Source organism: Lepidochelys kempii, chromosome 15, assembly GCF_965140285.1.
Source record: "Lepidochelys kempii isolate rLepKem1 chromosome 15, rLepKem1.hap1, whole genome shotgun sequence".
Classification (NCBI taxonomy): Eukaryota; Metazoa; Chordata; order Testudines; family Cheloniidae; genus Lepidochelys; species Lepidochelys kempii.
The window spans coordinates 6,088,796-6,113,667 of NC_136394.1; the positions used below are offsets into that span (position 1 = coordinate 6,088,796).

The following is a 24,872-nucleotide window of genomic DNA, read 5'->3' on the forward strand; positions in this document are numbered from 1 at the left end:
CGGGGCGGGGAGCTGCCGGTGAGTGCTCTGCACCCACCAGATTTTCCCCCTGGGTGCTCCAGCCCCGGAGCACCCAGGAAGTCGGTGCCTAAGGTGCCACTTTTGATGTGATCAGTGAGGGGAGCGGCCGCTCCCCCTGCTTCCCCCGTAGCTATGCTCCCCCGCCCCTAGGAGCCACAGGGACCTGCCGGATTCTTCCTGGGAGCTGCCCCAGGTAAGCACTGCCAGGACTCCCCACCTCTCCCCCCAGCAGGTCCCTCTGGCTCTTAGGGGTGGGGTGGGCACCCACTACGGTGGCTCACGAGACCCTCCTGCCTGGTTCTGGGGGCAGTCAGGGGAGAGGGGTGGATGGGGCAGGGGTCCGGGGGGGGCATGAAGGAACGCAGGGGGTTGGATGGGGCAGGAGTCCCGGGGGGCGGGGATGGGCAACAACCCCCTCGTGGGGTGAGGAGGGAACCGGTTGTTAAGGTTTTTGGCAGCTCATCACTGTGTGCACCCACTGACATGGTCTTATGCTATGGCTGCATCATGCTGCTCCAGAGTGGGGTGAGCAGCCAGAGCGTACTAGTGAGTCTGGCCTTGGAAGTTACAATAAATACGACCTGAGGTTGACATTTCAGATAATCACATCATTAAAAATAAACCCTAGCGACAGTCTCTGGGAGTTTCTTGTTTCGTGGATGAAATTTTACAATAAAATAACCAAGGAACTTCCCAGGAAAAAAAAATCCATTAAGAGGAGTTAAGGCTGAGAGCCCATGTCAGTAAGACAGGGTAATATACATTGCAGGGATATTGCGATAATCCTCAAAACAAGCCTTATAAACCCAGGAAAATAAAAACTCCAAATATTTTAAGATAAGCAAGGCACAGTGATGGCCAGTTGCTGGTCAGAAAGGGTAAGTATTTGCTCCAGAAAACGTTGAACAGAAACTAGAAAGTGAGAGACGGAGCAGAACCGTTTACAAAGTGAAATGCACTTTGGGTTTCTCTAGCCTGGGTTTGTCTAGCAAGACATGTGCCAATGTGCTTTTAAACACTGCTCAGCACTTAGTGTAGACAAAGAGAGAGTGATGTATAAAAATGTGTTACGTGGTTGTGTTCAATCCTGGGGTCTCCTCAATAATACACAACCCTAACTACAACCTCAGCAAATACTCAGTGCTGCGAGATGTGCAGAGTCCAGGTTCCACTGGGCTCCATGTTTGTGGGGGGAGCGTGATGTCATCACTAAGAATCATGCCATGCTGTGGAGGGGACTAATGTGTGGTGTGTAGCGGGTTTCCTTAGCTGGTGAAGTTCTGTGGGAAGAGGTGGTGTGTCGCTGCTGGTGGAAATGTACCATGAGGCCATTAGGGTCTGTCCCACAGTTCACTGTTACCTTGCTTCTACAGGTTTCACTTGTATGTTGCACTTACTGAACCTTCATCCTGGCTGTACAAAGTGTTTGTTTATGTGACTTCCTAGGGTTCTGATATGGTGAATGTAGGAGGGTTTGGGGGGGAGGCATGGAAGAGGGACAAGGATGCCCGTTTCATCCCCTGTGATGAAGAGATATGGCAATAGGAGGAATGTCTGAGGTGCAGGGGAAGGTGAGACAGTGTGGTGGGGAGTCTGGCAGGTTAGTCTCTACCCTCTTTAACTCCCGGAGAATGCCAAGTGCCACAGCTGCTCCACAAAAGTAGCCAGAGGTCCTCAGAGCACAGGAGCCTCACCTAAAGCTTCACAGCCCCTGCACAGGGGCCTGTAGTTCCAATGTCGAGGGAACCCCAGTTGCAACTCCTCATCTCAACCACGGTTTGTGGCATAAAATGTCTTCTCACAGCTTGACAGGGTACCACAGTGTAGCTGAACCAAGCAGTGAGCGCGCCCCATCTGAACACCTTTGGCTTAGCGAAAGATGGCCTGAGCTGGAGAGTGTAAGTTCAAATCCCACCTCTTCACTGTTGGAATCTCTGGAGGAGCATGCAAAATTTTCAGGCCGTGAGCCCACCTGCGTAAGATCCTGACCCTTGGGAACCACAGCGGCCTTTCCCCCCTGTGCTGCCCTTTCAAGATAAGTACCACCAGGGACTGTCTCAGAAACCTCGGAACTGCTGATTTGAGAAAACTCACCTAGTTCAGTCTAGACCATGCTGCCAGCAGCTGCTGCCAGAAGAAAGGTTTCTGGGGCCTCCGTGTGTATCTGCTCTGTGGTGGGGTCTTTGTTACATAACCAAATAGCACCAGCCCCAAGACACACTACTCAGCACATGTTTATTTCAAAAATAGGCATCACGCCTTGGGCTAGTTGGGGCCTGGCTTGGTTTGGTGCTCCTCTGTTCCCGGCAGCTGCTCACAAACGCTCCCTCTCACCGGCTGGGCTTCATTTCCCTGTTGAAATCTCTGGACATTTAAACAACGATGAAGGGAGAATTTCATTCTGTCACTTCCTGGGACTGAGCAGGGGGAAAGGAATGATCTGAAAACAGCTGGGAGCTAAGAATACTCAGCTCTGCGGGCCAGCTGTTGCTCAACACTAGCCCTCTGGAGTCCATCCCAGCCTTCCCCTCCGTGGGCCTGGCTCTGCTTGGAGGCAGGGCCAGCTCCAGGCACCAGCGAAGGAAGCAGGTGCCTGGGGCGGGCAACAGAAAGGGGCGGCACTCCATGCGTCATCGGGGCGGCATGTCTGGGTCTTTGGTGGCGGGCCCTGCAGTCTCTTCCTCTTTGGCGGCACTTTGGCGGCAGCTCAACCAGGCTTGGTTTTGGTTTTTTTTTCCTTCACCGCTTGGGGCGGCAAAAAAGCTGGAGCTGGCCCTGCTTGGAGGAGACTGGCTTCTGCATGGGCAGCATCCTTCAGCTTTGAGGATGTTTCAGTTGTGAGCAACTCTCTGCTCACCCAGCCACTGGGAAAGTTGTTTCGCATCCCGGAGTCATCCCGCAGCCATGCAGTCTGCTAGGCCGATCCAATGGGGCTCTCTGGGACTTTGCCACAGATACATCTTCATTCCCTGCGGGGTAGGGCCACACTACTGCTGGCTTTTCCGTGTGCAGCGAGGAATGTGAAGAGTGGGCAGACGCTGGGCTGCCCTCTGCTCAAAGGGAGCCTCCTGCGTGCAAGAGCAGGAAGCTCAAGTCAGTGCCACGTTGGACCACGCATCAAAAGAGCAGCTGGGGCAAGGATCTGCCTTTGCCTTCGCTTCCAGTCCCAATGCTGGGCTGGCCTGGCCTCTGTGCAGCCTCCTCACAGGCAATGTCAGAGTTCAGTTGGGATGGCCCCTCCTGGCCCGAACACCTATGACTCCATGAGCAGCAAGGGAAATCCCAGCACACCTTTCCTCTCACTGCCCTGCCTGTGCCCCAGAAAACCTACCCTGCCTAGGAAATTAGCAGCAATACTTGGCATTAAAATACAGGAAGTATTCAACATCCAATGCACTTTCCTCCCCCTGAACACACCTCTCTGTATACACTGATATCCTCTCCCTGGGCCTGTACTGCCCTCCCACCTCCAGACTCAACCCTGGTGCCTTCCTCGTCATGCGGAAATGTGCCAAACTCCGCTTTGTGTCCTTACTCCTCTGGCATGTCCCACCTGAAGATCTTAAAGTGCTCTGTAAACATTCATTCAGTCTCACAACACCCCCTCCCACGTCCACGTGCGGACTGTAAAGTAAGAAATATATAGCGATCACGTCACTTGCCACTAAAATGCAGCCACCTCAGGAGCGGGACTCGGCAGCTATGTTACACTACACAGCCATCTGGGAGAGGAAATGAAGGTGAATACCACAACCCAATTGCTACTACAGGGGAAATTTACAGAGGCCAGGTGGAATGCCTGAGTAGGAACTTGGCCAGGACCCTGGGCATAGCACCCTGGCTCTTACTGGAGTCTGAATGGGGTCACAGCCATTCATTCTCTATATTTTGCAAACTTATGCCTGCAATTTTTATGCCCAAAAACTGAGAGTACAAAAAGGGAGGCCAGGGTGAAAGCTTAGCCACATCAAAGTCAGTGGGAGTTTTGCCAATGCTTTAATGGGACCAGGAGTTCTGAAATCTGCCCAAAGTGCCATGGGATCTTTAAAGAGAGCACCTTAGCACTCCTTAGCCTTGCACTGGTCCCATATTTAGGCAAGGGCACCCCCTACCTATTCCCAAGACCTAGCTGTTCCCATTCATGTACTTACCCAGGCTGATCCTTTAGCATTTGAGAGCTGATGGTGCAAAGCGCTCTGGCTGAGTATGTGGCAGGGAATACCATTTCAGGCTGAATCTGGAAGCTTTGCCGGGCGGTATTGTCCCCCTGTGTTTGCCACATGGATGATATTCAGGTGAAACCTCTAGCACCTCCTGGGAACTATGGCAGGAAAAACCATATATCACAGCTGGCCCCTTGCCTCAGGCGAGTGGGGAAGCCGCAGTGCTGCTGTACTCTAAGCAGGAATTCAGTCTGTGTTTAGTGAGTGAACCTCCAGCAGCGTGGAAGGAGCCCATAGGAAGTGGCCAGCTTTCTCCCAGCCACTGTCAGCCTATGATTTATCTGAAAGTCACCCAGAGCCAGATGTGTGAGCCAAACAACTACAGAAAATGCTGTTCCCTGGGGGTCCTGTTCTGAAGCTGGCACTGCATAGCCTGCCGGCTCACTCCCAAGGCAGGGCCCAGTGTCTCTCTGCCGTGCACTTTCAATCAATGAGCCAGCTGCTCGCAGGTTGCACCCTGGTGAGCTGCTTTCTACAGCCATTCTCTCTTCAGAGAGGAGGTGTGAGCCTTGCTCTCACGCACTGTTCAGCTGCTTCAGAGGAAGAGGCAAGAACCCCTGCAGTTGGCAATTACGGGTACACTGTCCCCAGGGAGAGTTCCTCCTGACCCCATCAATTAGGGCTAGGTTACTTTTATCATATCTCATCTTATTTGTCTTCTTCAAACAATCCCCATCATTTTAATCTTTCCTTATCCGGATTTTTTTCCAGGCCTCTAATCATTCTTGTCTCTGAACCTCCTCTATTGCTGCAATAGCCTTTTAGAGCTGCGTTGTCTGGAGTGGAGCACAGCATTCCACAGGAGAGCGTACCATTGAATATCTATACTGGCATGCCGAGATCTTCAGTTTTATCCTCTGTGCCAGTCCTTACGCATTTGGTTTGTTTTCTTGGTTGCTCTTGCAAGTGGAGCAGAGATCTCCACAACAATGCCCAGGTCTTCTTTATTTGGTGATGGTGTGTCCAGTTTTGGTGCCCACAATTAAAGAAGGAGGTTGATAAATTGGAGAGGGTTCAGAGAAGAGCCATGAGAATGATTACAGGATTAGAAACCACGTCGTATAACAATAGCCTCAAAGAGCTCAATCTGTTTTGCTTAATGAAGAGAAGGTTAAGGGCCGACTTGATCATAGTCTATAAGTACCTCCATGGGGAACAAATATTTAATAATGGGCTCTTCAGTCTAGCTGAGAAAGGTCTAACGTTAGCCAGTTACTGGAAGGTGAAACTAAACAAATTCAGACTGAAAATAAGGTGTAAATTTTTAACTATGAGAGCAGTTAACCATTGGAACAATTTACCAAGGCTGTGGTGGATTCTCCATCAGGGTCAATTTTTAAATCAAGATTGGATGCTTTTCTAAATGATTTGCTCTAGGAATTACTTCGGGGAAGTTCTCTGGCCTGGGTCATACAGTAGGTCAGACTAGATGACCACAATAGTCCCTTCTGGCCTTGGAATCTGTGAATCAAGGACCCAGTGAGGTGTATGAGTGGTCTGAATTATTTCTCTGGATGTATATTACCTTGCATTTCAATACATATTTGGTAAAAATATTCAAATGAATAAAATATTGTTCTGGTTTGAATTATGTAAAAAGGAAACAACTTCAATATTTTGAAAATTTTCACATAATTGTTTCTCTTCTTTTTGATCAGCTCTAGCCATTGTCCATACTCCAGAAAATCATTAACACCAGGCTTGTGTCTGGCTCCAACCCAGTGGTGTCCAGTGTAGCTCAGTACCAAAAGTACATTCTGCAGATAGTTACAGCAGTTTCATTTCCCTGTGTCAAACGGCAGCTTGTTCTTCCCTCACTATTCCAAGTGGGGGGAAAGGGTATGCATTTTAATAGCATAATATACAGGGCTTCACTATATATAATGCAGCGAGCATTCAATATATGAATTTATTAACATCATTAATATCCACAATTGTTCTCTCATGACTAACATAAATAGTGTTTAATCCGCAAATTTTGCCATCACCCTTCTTCCCCTCCCAATTCCCAGACCATTAATAAAACTATTAAATAACACAGGGCCTAGTATGGAGCCTTGCCACACCTGCGCTAAACCACTTAGGTTGAAAACTGATGGTTTATTCCTACTCTTTGCTCTCTGTCTTTAGACTAGTTTCTGATCCATGACGATATTTCACCTTGCAACTCATGACAACTTAGTTGCTTTAAAACTTTCACATGAGAGACTTTGTCAAAGGCTTTTTGAAAGCCCCGATAATTATGTCAGCAGGTTCTCCCTTTACCAGCTATTTTAGTGACACATTCAAAACATTGTAATAGATTGGGGAGGTATGAGTTTCTATTTTAGAAACCATCCTGGTTAGTTCAGATCATCAAGATGTTTTACTATTTTATTATTAATTATTATTTCAACCAATTTCCTGGTATGTAGCCCCTATTGGAAGTGCTAGGATGGCTCTGGATGGGCACTCTCTGGAAATTGAACTGGCTGTCCGGAAGTGGGAGTCTCTTTCCCCGCCAAGGTTGTACAAGGAAGATTGGAGTACACATGGGAGGTGATGTGAGAGTGCTGCTCTAAACTCTCCGCTCTCTCCCGTTGCAGTGGCTCACCATGACCTGGAGAACACCATGAACTGCAGTTTCATTGAGCCACCGTCTGTAGTGGAGCAACCATCTCCCTCCTGGTCCTCCCGGGGCTCCTTCTCCTCCTTTGACACCACCGATGAGGGACCAGTGTACTGTGTACCCCATGAGGGTGAGTGGACATTGGGCAGGGTGGGCAGAGCCAGGAGCCTGATGGTGCTGCTGGATAGGATGATCCCCACTGCTAATCAGTCTGGGCTCTCCAGCTCTGGGTTGTTCCCCTGCCACGACAGCCCCTGTGATGCAGGGGGGTTACATGCCTTCACAAGGGGGGAGTGATACAGAATGTCTGTCAGTGCACACTGGGATTGGCACCAGCCCACCCATCCGTCGAAAGACAGCCCTGCCCAACAGATGGGAGCTCAGCAGAGATGCTGCCCCGCCTGCCCCCAGTTGCACTCTTTCCTCCTCCGTCTCGTTGACGTCTCAGAGGCATGCTGCCAAGGCTCATCCTGCAGGTTCCTCTGCTCGTGAAGCTGTCCAAAGTGCGTGCAATGCTTTGTGTGGTTCTCCCAAGCCAATGGGATGATTCTTTTTCCTTCAGAAATAAAGCAACCAAACCAACACCCTGACAACGCCAAAGCAGCTCTAAAATAAAAGCCATGGTTATTTTAGCAACCAAGAGAACAAATGTCTCTGCTCAGAATGGACACTGTACCTGCAGATCCTCATTCTGGGACACTGGGCCCAGGACTCTGGATGCCGCACCAACCTTTAGGAGGGCCAAGCACTTCACCTCGTGGCAATCCATTTCTCAGCAGGCTCTTGTCCCAGAAACATGATTTTCTTGGACCCTAGTTGTAGGTTGTCAGCCTCCAGCATGTGGCCTTGTTATTGTACTGAGGGGTTTTGAGCTGTGTTCTGGCTGCTCCATTTCCCTAGGCTGTCTGACCAACCCCTTCAAGAGAGCCAACCCCAACATACAAACGAGGCTGCTCTGCTCTGAGGGGGTGTCTGGTGGGGATGGTATTGCAGGCCCATGTGAGGGGGTGGGTTTAAGGCCTATGGGACAATGGATGTGTGTGGGTATATAACAGGACTATGGGAAGGGGTAAAGATCCACAGGGCAGTGAATAGCAGGGACAGAAGGCCCATGGGGGTAGTATAAAGCATTGCCTGATTATAGCTTGTGTCCCAATCCTTTTCTCCCGTCCCTTTGCTGTGGGGCCCTCATGCCCCATCCTGTCTCCTGTGCACCATGGCACAGTGTAATGTATCTGTGCTTTCTCTTTTGCAGAGGGTGTGGGTGAAAGCAAAGAGAGAGGCCCTGCCTGCAGTCTGGTGGAGAAGCTGGCACCCCCAATCAGCGCAGAGGAGGCTGGAGAGTACACCTTCTTGAAAGAGACGGGCTCCGTCAAGGCCTTCCAAACAGACAGCAGCGAAACTCCCCTGCTCAAATCCTCTGACAGCGAAAGGTCATCCTGTGGCTCTGGCTCCACAAGCGGAGCCCTCTATGCCAAAATCGCCCGCCTCTCCAAGCAGTCCAAGGACGAAGATGAAAATACAATGGACACCAAAAGCCCTGGAGTGAATGGTAAATCCCCCTCCCCAGAGAGAACCAAGCCCCCTCCCCCTGATCCCTCCACAAAGCCTAAAGTGTCCTGGATTCATGGGAAGTACAACTCCAACCAGTCCAACTCACTACCCGCTCCTAGCAGGTCCCCCGAGAGAGCGGCTATGCAGCCTGATTGCGCCGAGCACACTCAGGCCAAGAGAAAGAGAAGCCCGAGTGAGACCTCGGCTGGCCTCCATGGGAAAGCTGACGATAAGGGCAGCGCGAGGAGCAAAGAGAAGGCGCAGAAACATCTGAAAGAGCTCAGCTTCCCAGAGGGCAAAGCCTCCTTCTCTGGGGAGCCCCAGTCACCATCCAAGCCCAAGCAGAAGACCAAGGCCAGTTCGGAGCAGATGGAGAACATCAATGGGGCCGTCCAAAATGCTCTGAAAAAAATGGGAAACTACCACCCAGACAGGAAAGGAGGAGAAGGCAAGGAAGTCCCCCGGAGCCCCAGTCACAGCAAGCCACGCTCTGAGGCCGTCCACCCCCATTTGTCTTCAGAGGCAGCCACTTTACTGGCTGCTCAACTGAAGGAAAAGACTCAAAGCCTCAACAAGGGCGATGGCAGCACCCGGCAAAATGGGGTGAGCCCTTTGCAGCCCCAGAGGGAGAAGCCCACCCCTCCGCAAAAAGCCAAGCGCTCTGTGGCCACCAGCAGCAGCCAGAAATCCAGCAAGCCTGTGCTGCCAACCTCCCCCAACCTGCAGAAACTGATCAGCCCCGTGTCGGAGACCACGGTCAATGAGGCCAAAAGGGCAGAGAAGCAAAATTCCAGCAGCAGCAGCCAGGACCACGCATCCCTGGGTGACCAGACCAGCAAAAAAACACCCATTAAAAAGCCCCCTAGGAAGAAGAGCAGAGAAGCCACCTTGGAGCAGCCCAAAGCAGCCATAATGCCCCCTCAGACAGTGCAGTAGAGGAGACCCGTGGGCCCCAGGTGCTGGCCTGGTACTGCACCAGACAAGTGTTGGCGGGCAGAGGAAGCTTCTCTGCTCTCAGCAAGTCTGCAGGAAGGGTCAGTGCAAATGGAGGTCTGAACTGGGAAGTGAGCTCTGGAGAAGCCTCCGAGCCATCTCTGTCCTGCACTGGGGCCTCGGACTCTTTGCCCATCACAGACGCCCTCCTCCAAGCTGCGCTGTGCCCTTTGCCGTGTATCTTATCCTCATGGGGGCTGGAGCAGCTGGCATCCCATGTTTCTTTTGCAGGGAGAAGGACCGCATGGAGCTCCTCTGATGTGGAAGGGTTGGCAGGGTTGCACTGGCCTGCCCTGAGTTCGGGGGGGCTGCATGAGACTCTGAGAAGGGCCCTTGTCCTTTTGTATCAGTATTATTGGTTGCATAAGCAGTGCTTGTTTACTAGAAATCCCCGTGTTGTATTCTGCCGTAACGGATTAGCTTGCTTCCTGTATCCTAGTCCGGTCTGTCACATTCACATTGGCGAATAGCAGTCAGAGGCCAAGGCTCTTGCTCCGTGTATTAGAAGGGTAGACAAGGCCTGTGCCAGTCTTCCCTTGTTGCTAGCCATGTGCCTAAGGCCAAGGGCCCCTGTGTTGTCCATCCTCAAGGTGGCTGTGGCAGAGAGGAGTCGGCTGTGGAGCCTGCGTGATCCAGAGCAGTGGAGCACTGGGACCAGCGGTGCTCACTGTCTTGGGTTTAGTTTGTGTTTCTTCCTTGCCATTTAGCTTTTTATCTTCTGAAGATGTAAACTCCCCCGGGCGTCACCTTCCTCTGCAGGCACGCTGCTTTGGTCAGTGTGGGGTCGAGCTGGTTTCGACTGATGCCCCCTCCGGTGTCTGAGGATGTTGCTGCTGGTGGTGGCTGTGAAGAAAGTACTATTTATGGCCTGACACCTGGACGCCATTCAGAAAGGCTGTCCTGGTTAAGGGGGTCCAATCCACTGGAGTTGTGTGGCGTGATTGGTACTACAGAATTTGGCACATCTGCAGAAAGCTTTCCTAATAAAAGTGTATTTCTTCTCTACCCTTGGTGCTCTCTCCTCCCATGCCCTCTGCCGATCACTGCCTGCTGCCTGGCTGCATTAAGGCTCCCACCGGGCTCCTTTTGTTTTATTTTAATGTTTAGGGTGTGAGCACCCTATCCTGGGACCCAGCCCTCCTCCCTCTGGAGGGGACATGGAGTTCCTTGCAGATTACAGGGAGGAGGCACACACCTTCAGAAGAGACCTTAAAATCCAAACATCTCAATGACACAAACCAAGTCCCCGCCTGGCACCCCTGTGCAGGACACTCTGTATTAAATGGCTGCCCTCTCCCACCCCTGAGGTGGCTCCTTTTCAGCGAGGCACAGCTTTGGGAATGGTATCATAAGCTATTAGCATTATCATTCATTTCCTCGGTCACCTCAGCCTCAGGGCCTCTGAGCTGGTTGGATTGAACCGAAGCTACTTCTCTGCCCACTCAGCCCATGGCCTAGCCACTGATAAGTCCTTTATATACAAAACAAGCACCATATTGAAAAGAGGAAGCAAATAAAAGGGAAATGGAGCTGGCCCTGTATTGCCAGCCTAAAGCTTCCAAAGTTATGAGCGGGACCCGAAAAATTCATGCAAGCCAGAATTTTCAAATGAGCTAAGCAGGTAGGTGCCCGAATCTCTCTGGTGGTTACAGGCAGTATAGCCATGTCTGACAAAGCCCCTCTGTGGGGCCCCAGCGGGGATGGAATCCTGGACCTCTGGATGTAAAATCATAAAACTACCCTCTCACCTGAAAACCAGCTGTACTGAACACTAGCTTACAACTATGAACTGTCTAACTGCAAGAAAAACCAGATGGCTGAGCAGTCTAGGTGGACATGCTAGGGTTGTCTAGGTGAGGTGGGAGTGAAGGAACGGAGGGCACTTTGCCTGCGCACCCCCATAACAGCTTCCGTATCTGCCGTGAGGAACCGTAGGGCACCTGCGTGAGCCAGACAGGCGCTGCTAGCTAGCACCAATCCAGGGCTCAAGAGGCACAGGCGCACCTGACGTGGAGCACCCATAGTGACACTACTTGAAGAAGAACCAGCCGTTAGCGTGGACAGAATTGCAAAGTCAGAAACCTCTATATGAAGTATAGCCACTAGAGGGCGACACAGCCACACTGTGAGCAAGCATTGCACAAGCACATAATTTGGCTACATTCCTTCTGAAAGGCACTGTGGCAAAGTAGATGAGATGTGGGACTGTTATATTAGAGGCTTGTGTTCCATTTTCATCGCTGCCATTAGTGACACTGGGCAAGTGCTTGTTTTCTTAGCTGGAAAATAGCTGAGCTATCATTATCTCCCCTCAGACAGCAGTATGAGGCCTTGGTTAAGAAGAAGCAGAGCAGATATATTATCAGCTGGCCATGGAAGAACTAGGCCTAGCTCTCATGTTCTCCTGACTTGTATCTCACCACATCTGCCCCTAGGCAACCAGGCATTCACTCATGCTGTGTTTCCCCCATATTATTGATGGTAGGAGCTTTTCATGAGAGCTCCTGCAGCAGGGGCCAGAATCACAACATTGCAAGAGTTAGCAACTCTGTGAAGCCCTCCTGAGATGCGGTGGGAAGGCTGTAGCCCTTGTGTAAGAGCAGCAGTGAAGGGAAGCAGATGAGCCACAAAGGTGTGAGCTGGGCTAGGTTGGTGGGCTTGCATTAGCTTCTGTGGGCCTTTCAGAATCTCACCAAGCCAGCAGAGCCTGCACTAGCCCCCACGACCCTCGGATAACTGGGGAGGCAGTGGACACAAACTGTGCTTTCCATCTTCAAGAGACTCCTAGGCTGGCTCCCTCGGCAGGCCCCTTTCAAATTGGTTTAATTCACCCCTTGCACCGGAGGACAGTGAGGCTAGCCAGAAGGCCCACAGGACCTAAGGACCAGATTGGTAAAGGTATAAAGTGCCTGAAGATGCTTTTGAACACATAATGGGATTTGCAGAAGTGCCTAAGTGCCTAATTCACATTGATTTCAACAGGCATTATGCTAGGCACTGCTGGCCGTCTCACTGTCTAGCAACACCTTTAGGAGCCTAAATACCTTGAAACATCCCGCCCTTACAGCTTGCTCCACAAAGAGGACAGCGACATTGCAAGGCCCAGTTCCTAGGCACCCTGCACAACACCAAGTTAAGGCACCTAGGCATTGTAGGGGGCGAGTGAGGTGCCCAAGAGAGGGATTCACAGAAGCAGGCAAGCTGAGCAGGGAGCCACTTGAACTAGCCTGTAGGAAATGGAAAGGAGAGGGGCAGAGCCTTGGGTCCAGATCCACAGAGATATTTAGGGTGTGTCTACACTGCAGTTAGAAACCCCGAGGCTGGGCCATGCCAGCTGACTCGGGGTCGCAGGGCTGTTGAATTGCAGCGTAGATGTCTGGGCTTGGGCTGGAGCCCAGGATCCTGGGAGGTCCCAGGGGGCTACACCGCAGTTAAATGACCCAGTAGCCCAAGCCCACTGAGACTGAGTCAGCTGGCACAGATCAGCTGCGGGTGTCTAACTGCAGTGTAGACATACCCTTAGGCACCTGGTAGGCTGGAGGGAAGCAACGATCTCTGCTGAGGATGCTCAGCTTCAATCCTTCTCTGTGCCAAAGCCAGGTCAGCCTGTCCCGTAGCAGACAAAACCCAGACCCAGAAAGCGCGAGAGCGTCACCAAAATAGCACAGTGGTTGTTAGGACACTGGGGCACGGCGGGCTTGCTCCTGCCTACGTTCTCACCCACAAGCGGCTCGGAGACACCCTGTGCAGTTTATTTACAGCGTTCTTTCCTGCCACCGTACAACCTATGCAGCATTATAGCTCCAGTGCCACGGAGTGCCAGAGACAAGGTGGGGGAGAGAGCGTCTGGCTGTGGCTGTTCCCCTCTTTCACGTCCTTCTTGCGCTTTTGGTACCCTCTGGGCTAATGAGTTAATTACCCCTTTACCTCTCTCCAGCCAATGCCAAGCCATCAATGGGGCGCAGTTCCCATTGTGGGGTGTGCTCTGGGGTCCGATCTGTGTGCTGGCTCAGCAACTGCTGCCCAACTCTCTGTCACACACCTCCCCCCTCACCTGATACTCTCCCTCGCTTACCAGATGTGCCACCCTGTGGGGGGGTCTCGCTCCAGCCCTAGGGTGATCAGCTAAGTTGGCCACTCATTTCCCACCCACAGAACTCTCACGGGATACGATAGGCTGCCACCACAGCTCTGGTTTGGCCCATAAATCATCACACCATGGGGGGGGGGTCGCTCTCCCTATCCTCTCCCTTTGTATCAGGCAGTGGATCGAGGACCCTCCACTCACCTCCCTGATTGCTCCAGACCTGGGATTCTTGTGACTCTCCAAAGAGAGCCTGCGCTGCTTCTCCTTGGGACTGCAGTGGGGTGAGGCACCTCCATGGGTCCCTCGACTGCTCCGAAGGAGCCTGGGGTGGCTTTCTCCACTGTCCCTGCTTCCTTAATGATTATCTGCTCCCCCTCAATACTTGCTGACTCTCTTTTCCTCCCCTTTCACCTGAATTAGGCTCTATTATGTAGGGGTCTCTACATCTGCCCCCTCTGGTTTGGGGTTTTCCTTCCCATCAGGCTCCATTGCCTCCTCTTGGGTTTTCCGTTTCCCCACCGCCACCTTCTCCCTGCCACATTACAGTATTGCCACTCATGAATTTGATCAGGATACTTGGTGTTTCTCTTAAAGCCCTGCTCTTGGAGTGGAGTCCTCTGCTTGTAAAACCCCAGCTTCCACTACAAACAAAACTGACCAGCCAGCACTCGTGGTTGCAGAGACAAGTTGGAAAACACAACCCCTAAAGCAGAGGTTCTAAAACTTTTTTTTGCTGGGACCCCCTTTGAAAATATTTCAGGGTGTAATGACCCCCCCATACCATGCCACCCTTAGTTTTACGCTGCTGCTGACGGCAGCGCTGCCTTCAGAACTGGGCGACTGGCCAGCAGCTACCGCTCTCCAGCCCCCCAGCTCTGAAGGCAGCACAGACGTAAGGCTGGCAATACTACAACTCCCCTACAATAGGCTTGTGACCCCTTTTGGGTGGGACCCACAGTTTGAGATACACTGCCCTAAAGGTTCAAAGACCAGCCAGAAAATGTTCTTTCCCCACAATGTAATTGTTTTAAATCTTGTGATTTTTAAGCCAATCTCATGATTTTTGGTGAGCCTGACTCACGATTTTTGACCATTTGAGATTGGCAATACTGTAGATATGAGTAGCCCCCAGTAGAGACAGCGTCGAAAAGCATGAAAAGGAGAAAGGTGGTGAATGATGCTGGCAGATCCCCTATTGTGGTAGGGTTATAACAACAAAGGAATATAATTAAATGGAAGTTAGTCTGTATCACACCCAGACACTTCATATAGTTACAGCATACTTGATGGGTATAAAGTTATCATTATTTTAATGTTGTGGCTCCTAGGCTTTAATAAACAAAGTGAATAATAATTTAGCAGGGGACCCAGCTCTCTTCCAGTGCAGGCAGCTTGATTTTAGATCTATTAATAACAGAATATTTGTAACCATCTTTGCAGAAGGGTCACTTATGGTAGGAAATTTAAGAATAAGTGAGCTCAAGATTTTAGAACAGTCTTGTAATGACATATGTTATAAGAAGTTCTGTCAAGTTTGGGTTTTTCTTAAGTATATAGATCATGCCTTGATCATTAGCTACTAATAATAAAGGTCAAACATTTAAAAAACATTGACTGGGATGCATATAAGCAGTCATTTGTAAGTAATTGATTAGTCTAGCATCCGGGGGGCGGGGCACGGAAGGGGAGCAGAAAAATCAAAATTAACATTTTAAGGAGACTGAAAAATACTGAAAACTTTGCATAAAAGAATAGGAAGTGCATTTAAACCCCTCTTCTTCCACCGAGGACCGGTACATGCCATACTTATAGAGAAATCTGAAAAGGTCTTTAGGTGAAATAGAAGGATTATGAAAGGGAAATAAGGCTAATAGATAAAGAAAAGAGAAGGAAAAGAGTCAAATATGGGCTTTAAAAATACACACACAAAAAGTAAAATGTAAAACCAAGGAGATTGAAGAAAGCAGCAGGTTTTACACAAATCTTTACGCCTCCATCTATAAAGAGCCTATGGAGAAGAGTATGGAATACATTAATCAGGCCAACATACCAAAGTTAACTCAGGACCAGCTGATAGACCAGTAGAAGAAGAGAAGGTTCTGGAAGTGATTGAATCAATGCCAACAGGAAAATCCTCAGGATCAGATGGGATCCCAAGAGAGTTTTATAAGACGACATTGGATATTTCTGCAAACAAACTAGCCACTTTATTTAATGATTTTGTTAGAGAGTGAGGCAATTCCCAATCAATTAAAGAGATGGAGTGAGTAGCAATACCAAAGCCACAAAAGGGCAAGCTACTATGTGACTTGTACAGTCCAATCTAATGTCTTAATGTAGACATGAAATTATTTTCAAAGACTGCTGACAGAAGACTAGAAGCTGTCCTTCCTCAGCTAATGCAAATTGATTATATACATAAGAAGCAGCACATATGTAATAGACAACAGACTAATAACATTAGACAAATCATAGGAATAAGTCATAATATGCAGAATAAAAGAGGTCTACTGCTGTCCTTGGACAACGAGAAAGCCTTTCCTAAAGCAGACTGGCCTTTCCTAAAAACACCGCTGTCAGAGATGGGTTTTGAGAGGAATATGACAATGGCTATATGACTCTTCCACTGCTGGAATACAAATTTAAAGGGGCACACTCCAAAGAATTTCAGTTACAAGGAGGAACCAGACAAGGGCAGCTGGCACAAAAAATATATATTAGTGTAACAGCACAGCAGAAGTTACAGTTAATAAAACAGAACACAACATTGTGCTGTATGCAGATATGATGCTGGCAGCTACCAATCCAGTACAATGATTTACATTCGGAAAGAAGTTAATAAATTCAATGATATGCCAGGCTATGAAATGAATTACACTAAATATAACATTAAATATAGGGCAGGAGGAATCTATGATCAAAAAGCTTCAAAACACATTTGAATCTGTGTATCCTTAGAGGTCAATATTTCTCCTAACCTCAGTTGGCGCTATGAAATTAATGTTCATCCTGTTATTTAAAAGTGAAAAAGGAGTTATCAGACTGCGAAAAAAGACGTTTGGCTTGGCTTGGCTGTGTAGCAGTGGTAAAAATGAATGGGTTGCCAAAAAGTCATTTTATTTTTCAGGTCCTACCAAAAAGAACTCTAGAGGAAATTCAAACAAGAATTATTACATTTGTTTGAGACAATACCTCCCCATAAGTAAATAAGAAAACTCTCATGTGACCCATTCAGGAAGGGGAAATGGCAGTATCAAAGTTACTAGCATATTATTGAGCACCTCAGGGCAGATTGCCAACAGCCTGGTGACCCCATAAACACTAGGTAAAAATCAAACAACAGGATTTAAAACATACAGACTTTTTACCTACAAGATTTAGACCAACACAAAAGGTGTCAGAAAAATACTTTGGATATGGAATCTGACCCAGCTGAAAAGTAGCTCCCTCCCCTCTCCACTTGCAACTATCAAACTCAATGAATTGCAACCTGGATTGCCTCGTCCATGATATGATGCAGGGGAGGAGACAGTGCACGCACATGTCAGACAGCTGTTCTGTAATGATGAGAGGATTCACGTTTGATTTTTGAAGACTCATTTGGGGTTGTTAGTGGCCATGCCCTGCCCTTTTGTGCAGCTCAGGCAGGGCAGGGCAGCACTAAGACAGGAGCATGATGCTAGGAGCAATTCAACAGGCCGCAATATCAGAGAGACCCTTGGCCATGGTGGTAGAAGGCCACCTAAAGAAGAGTCACTGGCAGCCTGAGGACAGCAAATAGTGAATGCCCCCCGCTCCCTGCCCCTGCCGCTTTTCTCTGAGAGGTATGGAGGCTCTGGCTGCTGCCTTGGGGCACGCCAGTGGCCCCCAAAGTCCACAAGCAATCTCCTGAAATCCTAAAGGGGGCTCTTGGCTTCCATCAAGCCATTGATTTGATGTTGGGCCTTCAAATAAAGTGTTTCCTCCATTGCTGTGTTCAAAAGCGGTGTGGGCTCCATCAGCCAGTCACCCAAAGCGCCCGGTCTAAGATGGTTTACAGTTATTCCTTCCTAAGTTCATCACCATAGCAACTTGTGACCTCATCAGAGTCTCCAGAGTTCATCCTCCTGTCATATTTTAGCCTAAACGAATGATAAAAACCAATAATAAATAATTTTTTCAACAGGCTTTGCCATTGGTGCTTGTGTTTTTAAATATCTCCACACAAAAATGTTATGAGTCAAACTAACACTGATTACCCACTTCACTTTCTATAAATAGTTTCAATACAAGAGCTACTGGTGAATTTTCATGTAGTCATTGACATACTGAGCCATATATCACACAAGAGTGTGATGCATTTTTACAAGCACTAATTTGTTTAGCCTCATGCATGTCAATATTACTAGCCCTGTTTTACAGGTAAGGAAATAGGTGAAGAAAGTACGCTTGCTTAAGGAATCTCTGGAAGGCACCTGTCTTACTGTATGTCTGGTTCTGCATTCTTTAATCAAACTGTAAACTCTGTATATAATGGAAACCACTTCAAGCCGGGGGTGCTTCCACACCCCCAGCACCCCTAGTTACAGCACCTATGCCTGTGACCAGCATCCTCAAAAGTGACACAAAAGCAGCACCCGCATATTCTTTCCTTGCAAGTTTTAGCTAAGTTCCACTCAGCCCAGACAGCCCCTTTTCCTGGCCTGAACAAGAGATACAGCCCCTGCCACGTCCTGCCAGTGTCGCTCTGTTAGAAACTCACCTGCAGCTGCTGCCCATTCACACCCTGCCCACTCACACACACATGCGCGCATCTTCTCAAGGCCTGGGATCCTTTAATGGTTTAGTATTCCCTCTAATCCTATACTTGGGTCTGAGAAGAATACACCTTGGTAGCCTGGCTCCAGCCAGCCAGCCGGGCATTTCCCAGTTAAAAGATTCCCCATTGTTCCCTTACGGTACTTTATGTCTCATCAGGAGTGGGGGCGGGGAAGAGATAATATCAAATAGGTAAACTGAGGTGCCTATGATATTCATAACAATAACGCAGAGATCTCCCTCATTCTCCATAGGCAGAGGGAACAAGTTAGAGCAACCCCAACGCTATTCTAAGGCTGTTCTAATTCATGCTTGGAACATGGAATCAGGGAGATGTAATTGGCTCCCTGACAGTGTCTCCCCCAACACACACACACACACACACACTTGGCTGCACACAATGGAAGCTGGGCACAGCAGAAGATCTGGTTCTATGCGTCAACATTAACTATTTCACTTCTGAGTTTCTTAGCAGAAACATCCAGATAATGTGTTTTCCCTCCAATTACAAACTGCCTCCTACACTGTGCTGATTGTTTGATTCCTTTTCATAGTTAATTCAACAAAAACTCTGTTGTTTAGTTCACTTGAAGCTGCCACAGGATTTCCAGTCTGCTGCACAAAGGAGCTGCAAATACCAGGAGAACCTGCCACCTTGCTGTGGAGTGCAAGGGCCTTGAGTATCACTGAGCCCCTGTCTGTGTGAGATTGGAAGGCGGGGGTAGGGGTGCAAACTTGCTGGCTGAGGCTTAGTCCAGTTGAGACAAGATGTTAGTAGGATGAGGCACTACCTGGAGATTTGGTAAGGGTTATAACAGCCACCCACTGATGAAGTGCATCCACCTTTTGCTCCATTGGCTCACATCCTGTGGCTCATGTTAGACCCAAGGGCTGCTTATAGCTGAGCACAGACAACTGCAATGCCTGGAATGCCTTGTCTCCTTTCTGCCTGGTGAGAAGGGTAGCTCATCTTCTTTCAAATGTACAGGCATCTCTACAATTACAATTACCCAGGCCTTTGTCATCTTATGATCAGACTCCTTCAACGCAAACAGCATGAAACCATCCAGAAGCCAAAGTTAAGTGCAGAAGGTGGCTACCCCATTACGCAGCTGTGATCCATGCAGAGAGCACATTACCCTGTGCTCCAGAATCTGGACTGGCTGCCTAGTGCCTTCTGCGTGGGATTTACAGAGTTGGTTTTAAGCTACAAAGTCCTAAGTGGTTTGGCCCTGATTACCAGGAATCCTAGTTTTCTGTGATAAAAAAGCCCCAAATTCTCTAAGTAAAAAACATAAAAATCCACATTTTCCCGCAATTAAAATGAAATGCTGAACTTTAGTTTGCCTAGCCTTCCAGAGCTGCTCGGCTGGAGAGCACCAGCCCAGCTCTGAAGGCAGCATCGCCACTAACAGCAGTGGAGAAGCAAGGGTGGCCGTACCATACCGCTGCTGGAGGCGGAGCTGCTTTCAGAGCTGGGCACCCAGCCAGCAGCCACCGCTCTCTGCTCTGCCCTCAGAGCTGGCGCAAACACTGAAGATTCTCTGTAAAAATGCAAATTCCGTACTTTTCTGCATTTTTAGGGTCCCTGCTGATTACCTGAGAGACCTGGCTCTCTCTGGAGCTGTTCAACCCCAGATGCAATCAGCACAGATACTTGAGCTGGAACCCCCTCAGCTGGCATGGATGGAGGCTGCTGGCAGGGCATTCTCTGAAAAGCGCCCTTGATCTGGAACATGCTCCTTCCTCAGTCTGACAGAGCCCGGACTTTTTAACCTTCCAGGTACATTGCAAAGCCCACCTTTGTTCTGAGGCTTTGGAGAGGGGGAGGTTTGAGACTTAGAGGATAATATGTTGCTAAGTAATTATGGGTGACCAGGACTGCGGTTTCTAGCGTTTATATATGGGCAGCTCATTTGCCTTTTTTGTTTCATTTATTTGTTAATTGCTGTATTTTATGACTATTAATGGTGTAGGGGTTAAGCTTTGTAAAGTATTTAGAATCTGGGATTGGTGTTCAAAATAATAAATCAATTAATACATAAAAAAACACGAGTTGTTTCTCAGGAAATGAAGTAAGAGTCTTTTGTTTGATGAACTGATGAAGCATTTGTGGAACAGAGACACGGCACGCAGGTGGTTCTCAGTAATCACATGACAATGCAATGCTTTGAGCAGCCGTCTTCACATGAAGATGCCGGAGCTAGGGGCTGATGTTCATGAAGTCACCTTTTCTATTGTTCACAAGTATTCGGACACCACCATTTAATTCACGAAAATGGTCAGAAATCACAAAGGCTTTGGGCGTTGGCACATTCCATACAGACAATGCAGAAGTCACTATTTGTTTTTCTTCTGTTTTAAAAGTTCTAATCATCCAGTAAGGAGAAGGAAACAATATCATGTGACTTAGATGACAATTCACACCTCACCTGTAAAGGACCATTCAAAGTAAAACATCTCGTGGACTGAAAGTTGCTTGCATGCACTGTTCTGCCAACATTTATAGTGAATAGATTAATACAAATCAGGATATGTAAACAGATACCAGAGGCAGGATTCTTTGCAGTCCTGTAAAATATAGTGTAGAAAAGATATTTTGCCTAATATTTGCACTGATCTGCATTTGCCTCTCATACTCCAACCTGGGCTGCCGCAAAAGACACACACGGAGGCAGAGAATGACTGTCTGTGTCCCCACTCCTGATTTATATTCGAGTCTGTGCTCTCCTGGCTACAGCACAACATATAAAGCTCCTTTGCTTGTTTAGTCTGCATGGAAGTGCAAATCACAGCACTATGTCATCACTCCCCTAGCGTCTGGATTTCATTAGGAGCCACATGATCGGCTTGAGCTGCTGCTCACGCCTGAACCTCTCGCTCTCCAGAGTGCAAATATTCTGCACAGGACACAGAGGCAACAGAGCCTCACACACAACCCTGCCTGTGAGGCAGCGGTGAATGGACTCCTTGTCCTTGAGTGAAAATCAGCAGTGGTTCCCTGACTCCAGCCTCACTGCTGGTTGGATTTAGCTCCGAGACCTGCAGGAGCGAGTTTTGTACCTGGCAAAGGAGCAGAAGTGCAAAGGGACCGAGGCACTGGAGGCTCTGCTCTTCTGGGGGTGGGCAGGATTGGTAAGCCAATGGAGCTCTGCCAATTTACACCAATAGAGAGTTGGGCCCACTGTGCTTACTGTTGTATTCTTAAAGAAACAGGGAGTCTCAGGTTTCAGGGAAATGTTTGCATTTAACTGTTACATCCACAGCATAACGAATGAAACAAGACATAGAGAATCCCTACACCCTCTGAGCCTGATTCCCAGTTACACTGCGGCCCTTTTCTGCCACTCTGGAACTGTAAAGAGGCCTTAAAATGGGTGTAAACAACCCCCTGAGAATTCCTCCAGTAGTGCTGAGCCGGGATAGAGCTCAACAGTCGTCCCGGTCCCAGCCTCTGGCATAGCGGGGGTGAGCTGGGGATGTACGGGGTATGGCCAGTGGCTATTCTCTACTTCTCATGGACCACAGGACTATGGAAAGAAGAATGTAAGTTGGAGAAACCCCTGAGGTTGCTCTAACTTACACTGGGGGCTGGGCAGACACCCACACAGCCCACGAAAACAGGGAACATAAAGGTGGCTTGAACTCACTCTAACACCACCCCCACCTCCTTTGTCCCTCCTCATGCACAGGGCTGGGACAACTGAGAATAAGGCCTTGTGTAACATCGTGTTGCTCTAGCGTATTTCCTCCCACCTCTGCACTCTCTGTTAGAGACATGCAGCATCCTCAAGATGGCAGTATGCCACATTCCTTATTTTGAGGTGGGTGGGGAGCTGACTTACCCATCATTAAATCAAATAGGCCTTTTCATAACTCTTCCACTCGTAGCAGTGGCCCAAACACAAGGATCTCCCATGTCCAGACCTCAAAACCCAGCTCCTGAATCAGAACTAAAATGAATTTTATCCTGGCCATGCGTTCTTGTACCCTCCCATGGAGTCATTGTCTGGATTAAAGTCAGAAATCATTGTTGAACTCTTTGCCCGAGGATGTTGTGAAGGCCAAGACTATAACAGGGTTCAAAAAAGAACTAGATAAGTTCATGGAGGATAGGTCCATCAATGGCTATTAGCCAGGAAGGGCAGGGATGCTGTCCCTAGCCTCTGTTGCCAGAAGCTGGGAATGGGTGATAGGGGACGGATCACTTGATGATTACCTGTTCTGTTCATTCCCTCTGGGGCACCTGGCATTGGCCACTGTCGGAAGACAGGATACTGGGCTAGGTGGACCTTTGGTCTGACCCAGTATGGCTGTTCTTATGTTCTTGTGAGGGAGGACTCAGATGCAGGTTCAGATGGTGTTCAGCTCAGAGGCTCAGCTTTGTGAATCAAAGCATGAACTCATTGTCTGACAAATTTCTGATGACTCATTGCTCATTTTTGTAGGTCGAGTTCAGCCTTCCCAGGTGTGTAGTACTGGCAATATGGGACATGATATTCAATTCGTTAATCATCTAGGTCCACGATCAGCATCTTGTTTAATCTTTTCTATATGCATTTTATGCTGTTAAAGCACATTGTCCATGGATAGACAACTGCCCACAGATAAATTCTCTGCAGTTTGGCGGGGAAGCAGAGAGACTTCACAAGACAGAAGTAGAGTTGCAAGAGTTTCACCTGGAGCTCAAGACACAGTTGATCAGGGCCATTAGGATTTTTGGCAACTTTTCCAGTTCTTTGGAGGCTTTTTTCAAGAATGATGAAAAGACTCTATCTTTTAATTATTCTGGGATATTTTGGGGAAGCTCTTATGTGTTTGAATCCACAGTTTGTAAAGAATTTTTCAATGAAATTGCTCAAACCACTTCAACGGGGTATCCATAACATGCAGACTGCCTCATGTGTCCTTCCAAAGGTGGGCGGTGGTAACATTTCTGCTCAGTTGTTCAACAGCCGAGACAATGTTTGGGCAAATAACTCACTGCACAAAATGTGTTAAATTTGAACTATACCTGGGTGAGTCTCATGAGCAGTACTCTCTTAATCTTGGAGTTTGGGACAATGATGCAGTCTCTTAATATAGTATTGCTACCACTTTTGACCTGAGTGGCTATTCTTGCTCCCAGGTATAAGCTTCTTTCAGCCGGTACCCCCATCCCAGAACTAGTCTGGAGTCTTTTCCCAGGCTTCCAGGCTGCTATTTGGCTTTCTTTCTCAGCTTCTGCGCCTGGCTGTCCCTGTGTGTCTCTCCGTGTGTGCTCTCAGTTTCTGGTTGCACTTCAGGTTGTCTACATACACACACACACACACCCCGGGTCAAACAATATCCACTGGGACCCTCCATCCTTATGGGGTTAGTTTCTAGGCAGACTCCATTATGCCTTGTTTTAGGTGGGCTCATTAACTGTCTCTATAGCTATTTTAAATGAAGGGCACTTTATACTCAGCAGTTTCAATGAAGTTTTAATCCAACCCATTACAGCAAAGTTTAACTCAACCCATAATAATATCCAGGGTAGATAGTTCATTGCAGCTCTATGAAATGGAATAAGATTATCTTGTATTAGATTTCGCAGTGTGATAAAGTTCATTGAAGAGACCGTCTTGCTAAGACTCAGTCTTTGGTTACTCCATAATGTTTCCAAAACTGCTATACATACTGACACTGTCTTTCACACATAGTCTTCTGTTATTGGGCCAGACAGAAGCAGAAGGCATGACAAAGCACTGACAATGTTGCTTTTTCCTGGGATATGTTCAATTGTATAACCACATGTATGAAATAGACACCCCAGATGCTAGATTCCACAAGCTAACCTGGTAGATTTGCTAGGATTCAAGATGTGAATTAGGGGTTTATAATCAGCCACTAAAACAAATTTACATCCCCAAACATACATATTAAAATGTTATATGGCTCACACACAGTCAAGAACTTCCTCTTTGGTTTGGGAATAACGTTGTTTCATAGTAGTTAGCAAAAAAATGAATTATGCCACAGATTTCTTGGACCCATTATTTTGCATTGGGAGCAACACTGCACGTAAACCACTTAATGATCAACACTGGTGCAAGACATGGATCTTTCATTAAAACATGTTTTAAAGAGCTCTGTCTGTTTCACCCCAACTCTCATATTTTGTGGCACTTCTCTAGTCTGTATTGTACAGGAGGTCAGACTAGCGGATCACAATGGTCCCTTCTAGCCTTGTAATTTAGGAACCTATACAACACCTTTTCTGATCTGTCATCAGTTCTGAAATGGTCACGTAGTTTGACATAAACTTCATTTTAAAAAAATCACAATTTCTCGTGAAGGAATACAATTGTCTCACTTTTTCTAGTCTCAGGGCTCTAGGAATAACTTCCCTTTTCTTTGGGCCAAACTCAGTATCATTTGCTGTTACTAAATGTCTTAATATGTGTATTTCATTAACTCCAAACAGTTATTTCTATAACGTTTCAGTCCCCTTTATTGGGATCAATTACAAACTTTTCTTAACAGACAATTCATTGTTTTATGCACTGTTGTAGCCATGTTGGTCCCAGGCATTAGAGAGACAAGGTAGGTGAGGTAATATCTTTTA

At 48.1% G+C, this 24,872-nt stretch overlaps 1 protein-coding gene across 2 annotated transcripts in view; it reads left to right on the top strand.

Moving 5' to 3' along the window:
• SCARF2 (scavenger receptor class F member 2) overlaps window positions 1-10,402 on the top strand; it is a 105,267-nt gene extending 94,865 nt beyond the window's left edge. Inside the window, exons 10-11 of one of the 2 annotated variants that reach the window (XM_073313044.2) lie at window positions 6,830-6,982; window positions 8,108-10,402. In XM_073313044.2, coding sequence (XP_073169145.1) covers window positions 6,830-6,982; window positions 8,108-9,342 — 1,388 coding nt within the window. In that variant the 3' untranslated portion in view covers window positions 9,343-10,402. The remainder of the gene's footprint in view (window positions 1-6,829; window positions 6,983-8,107) is intronic. The other variant, XM_073313045.2, reaches the window with a different exon arrangement.
• The last annotated feature ends 14,470 nt before the right edge of the window (window positions 10,403-24,872 follow it).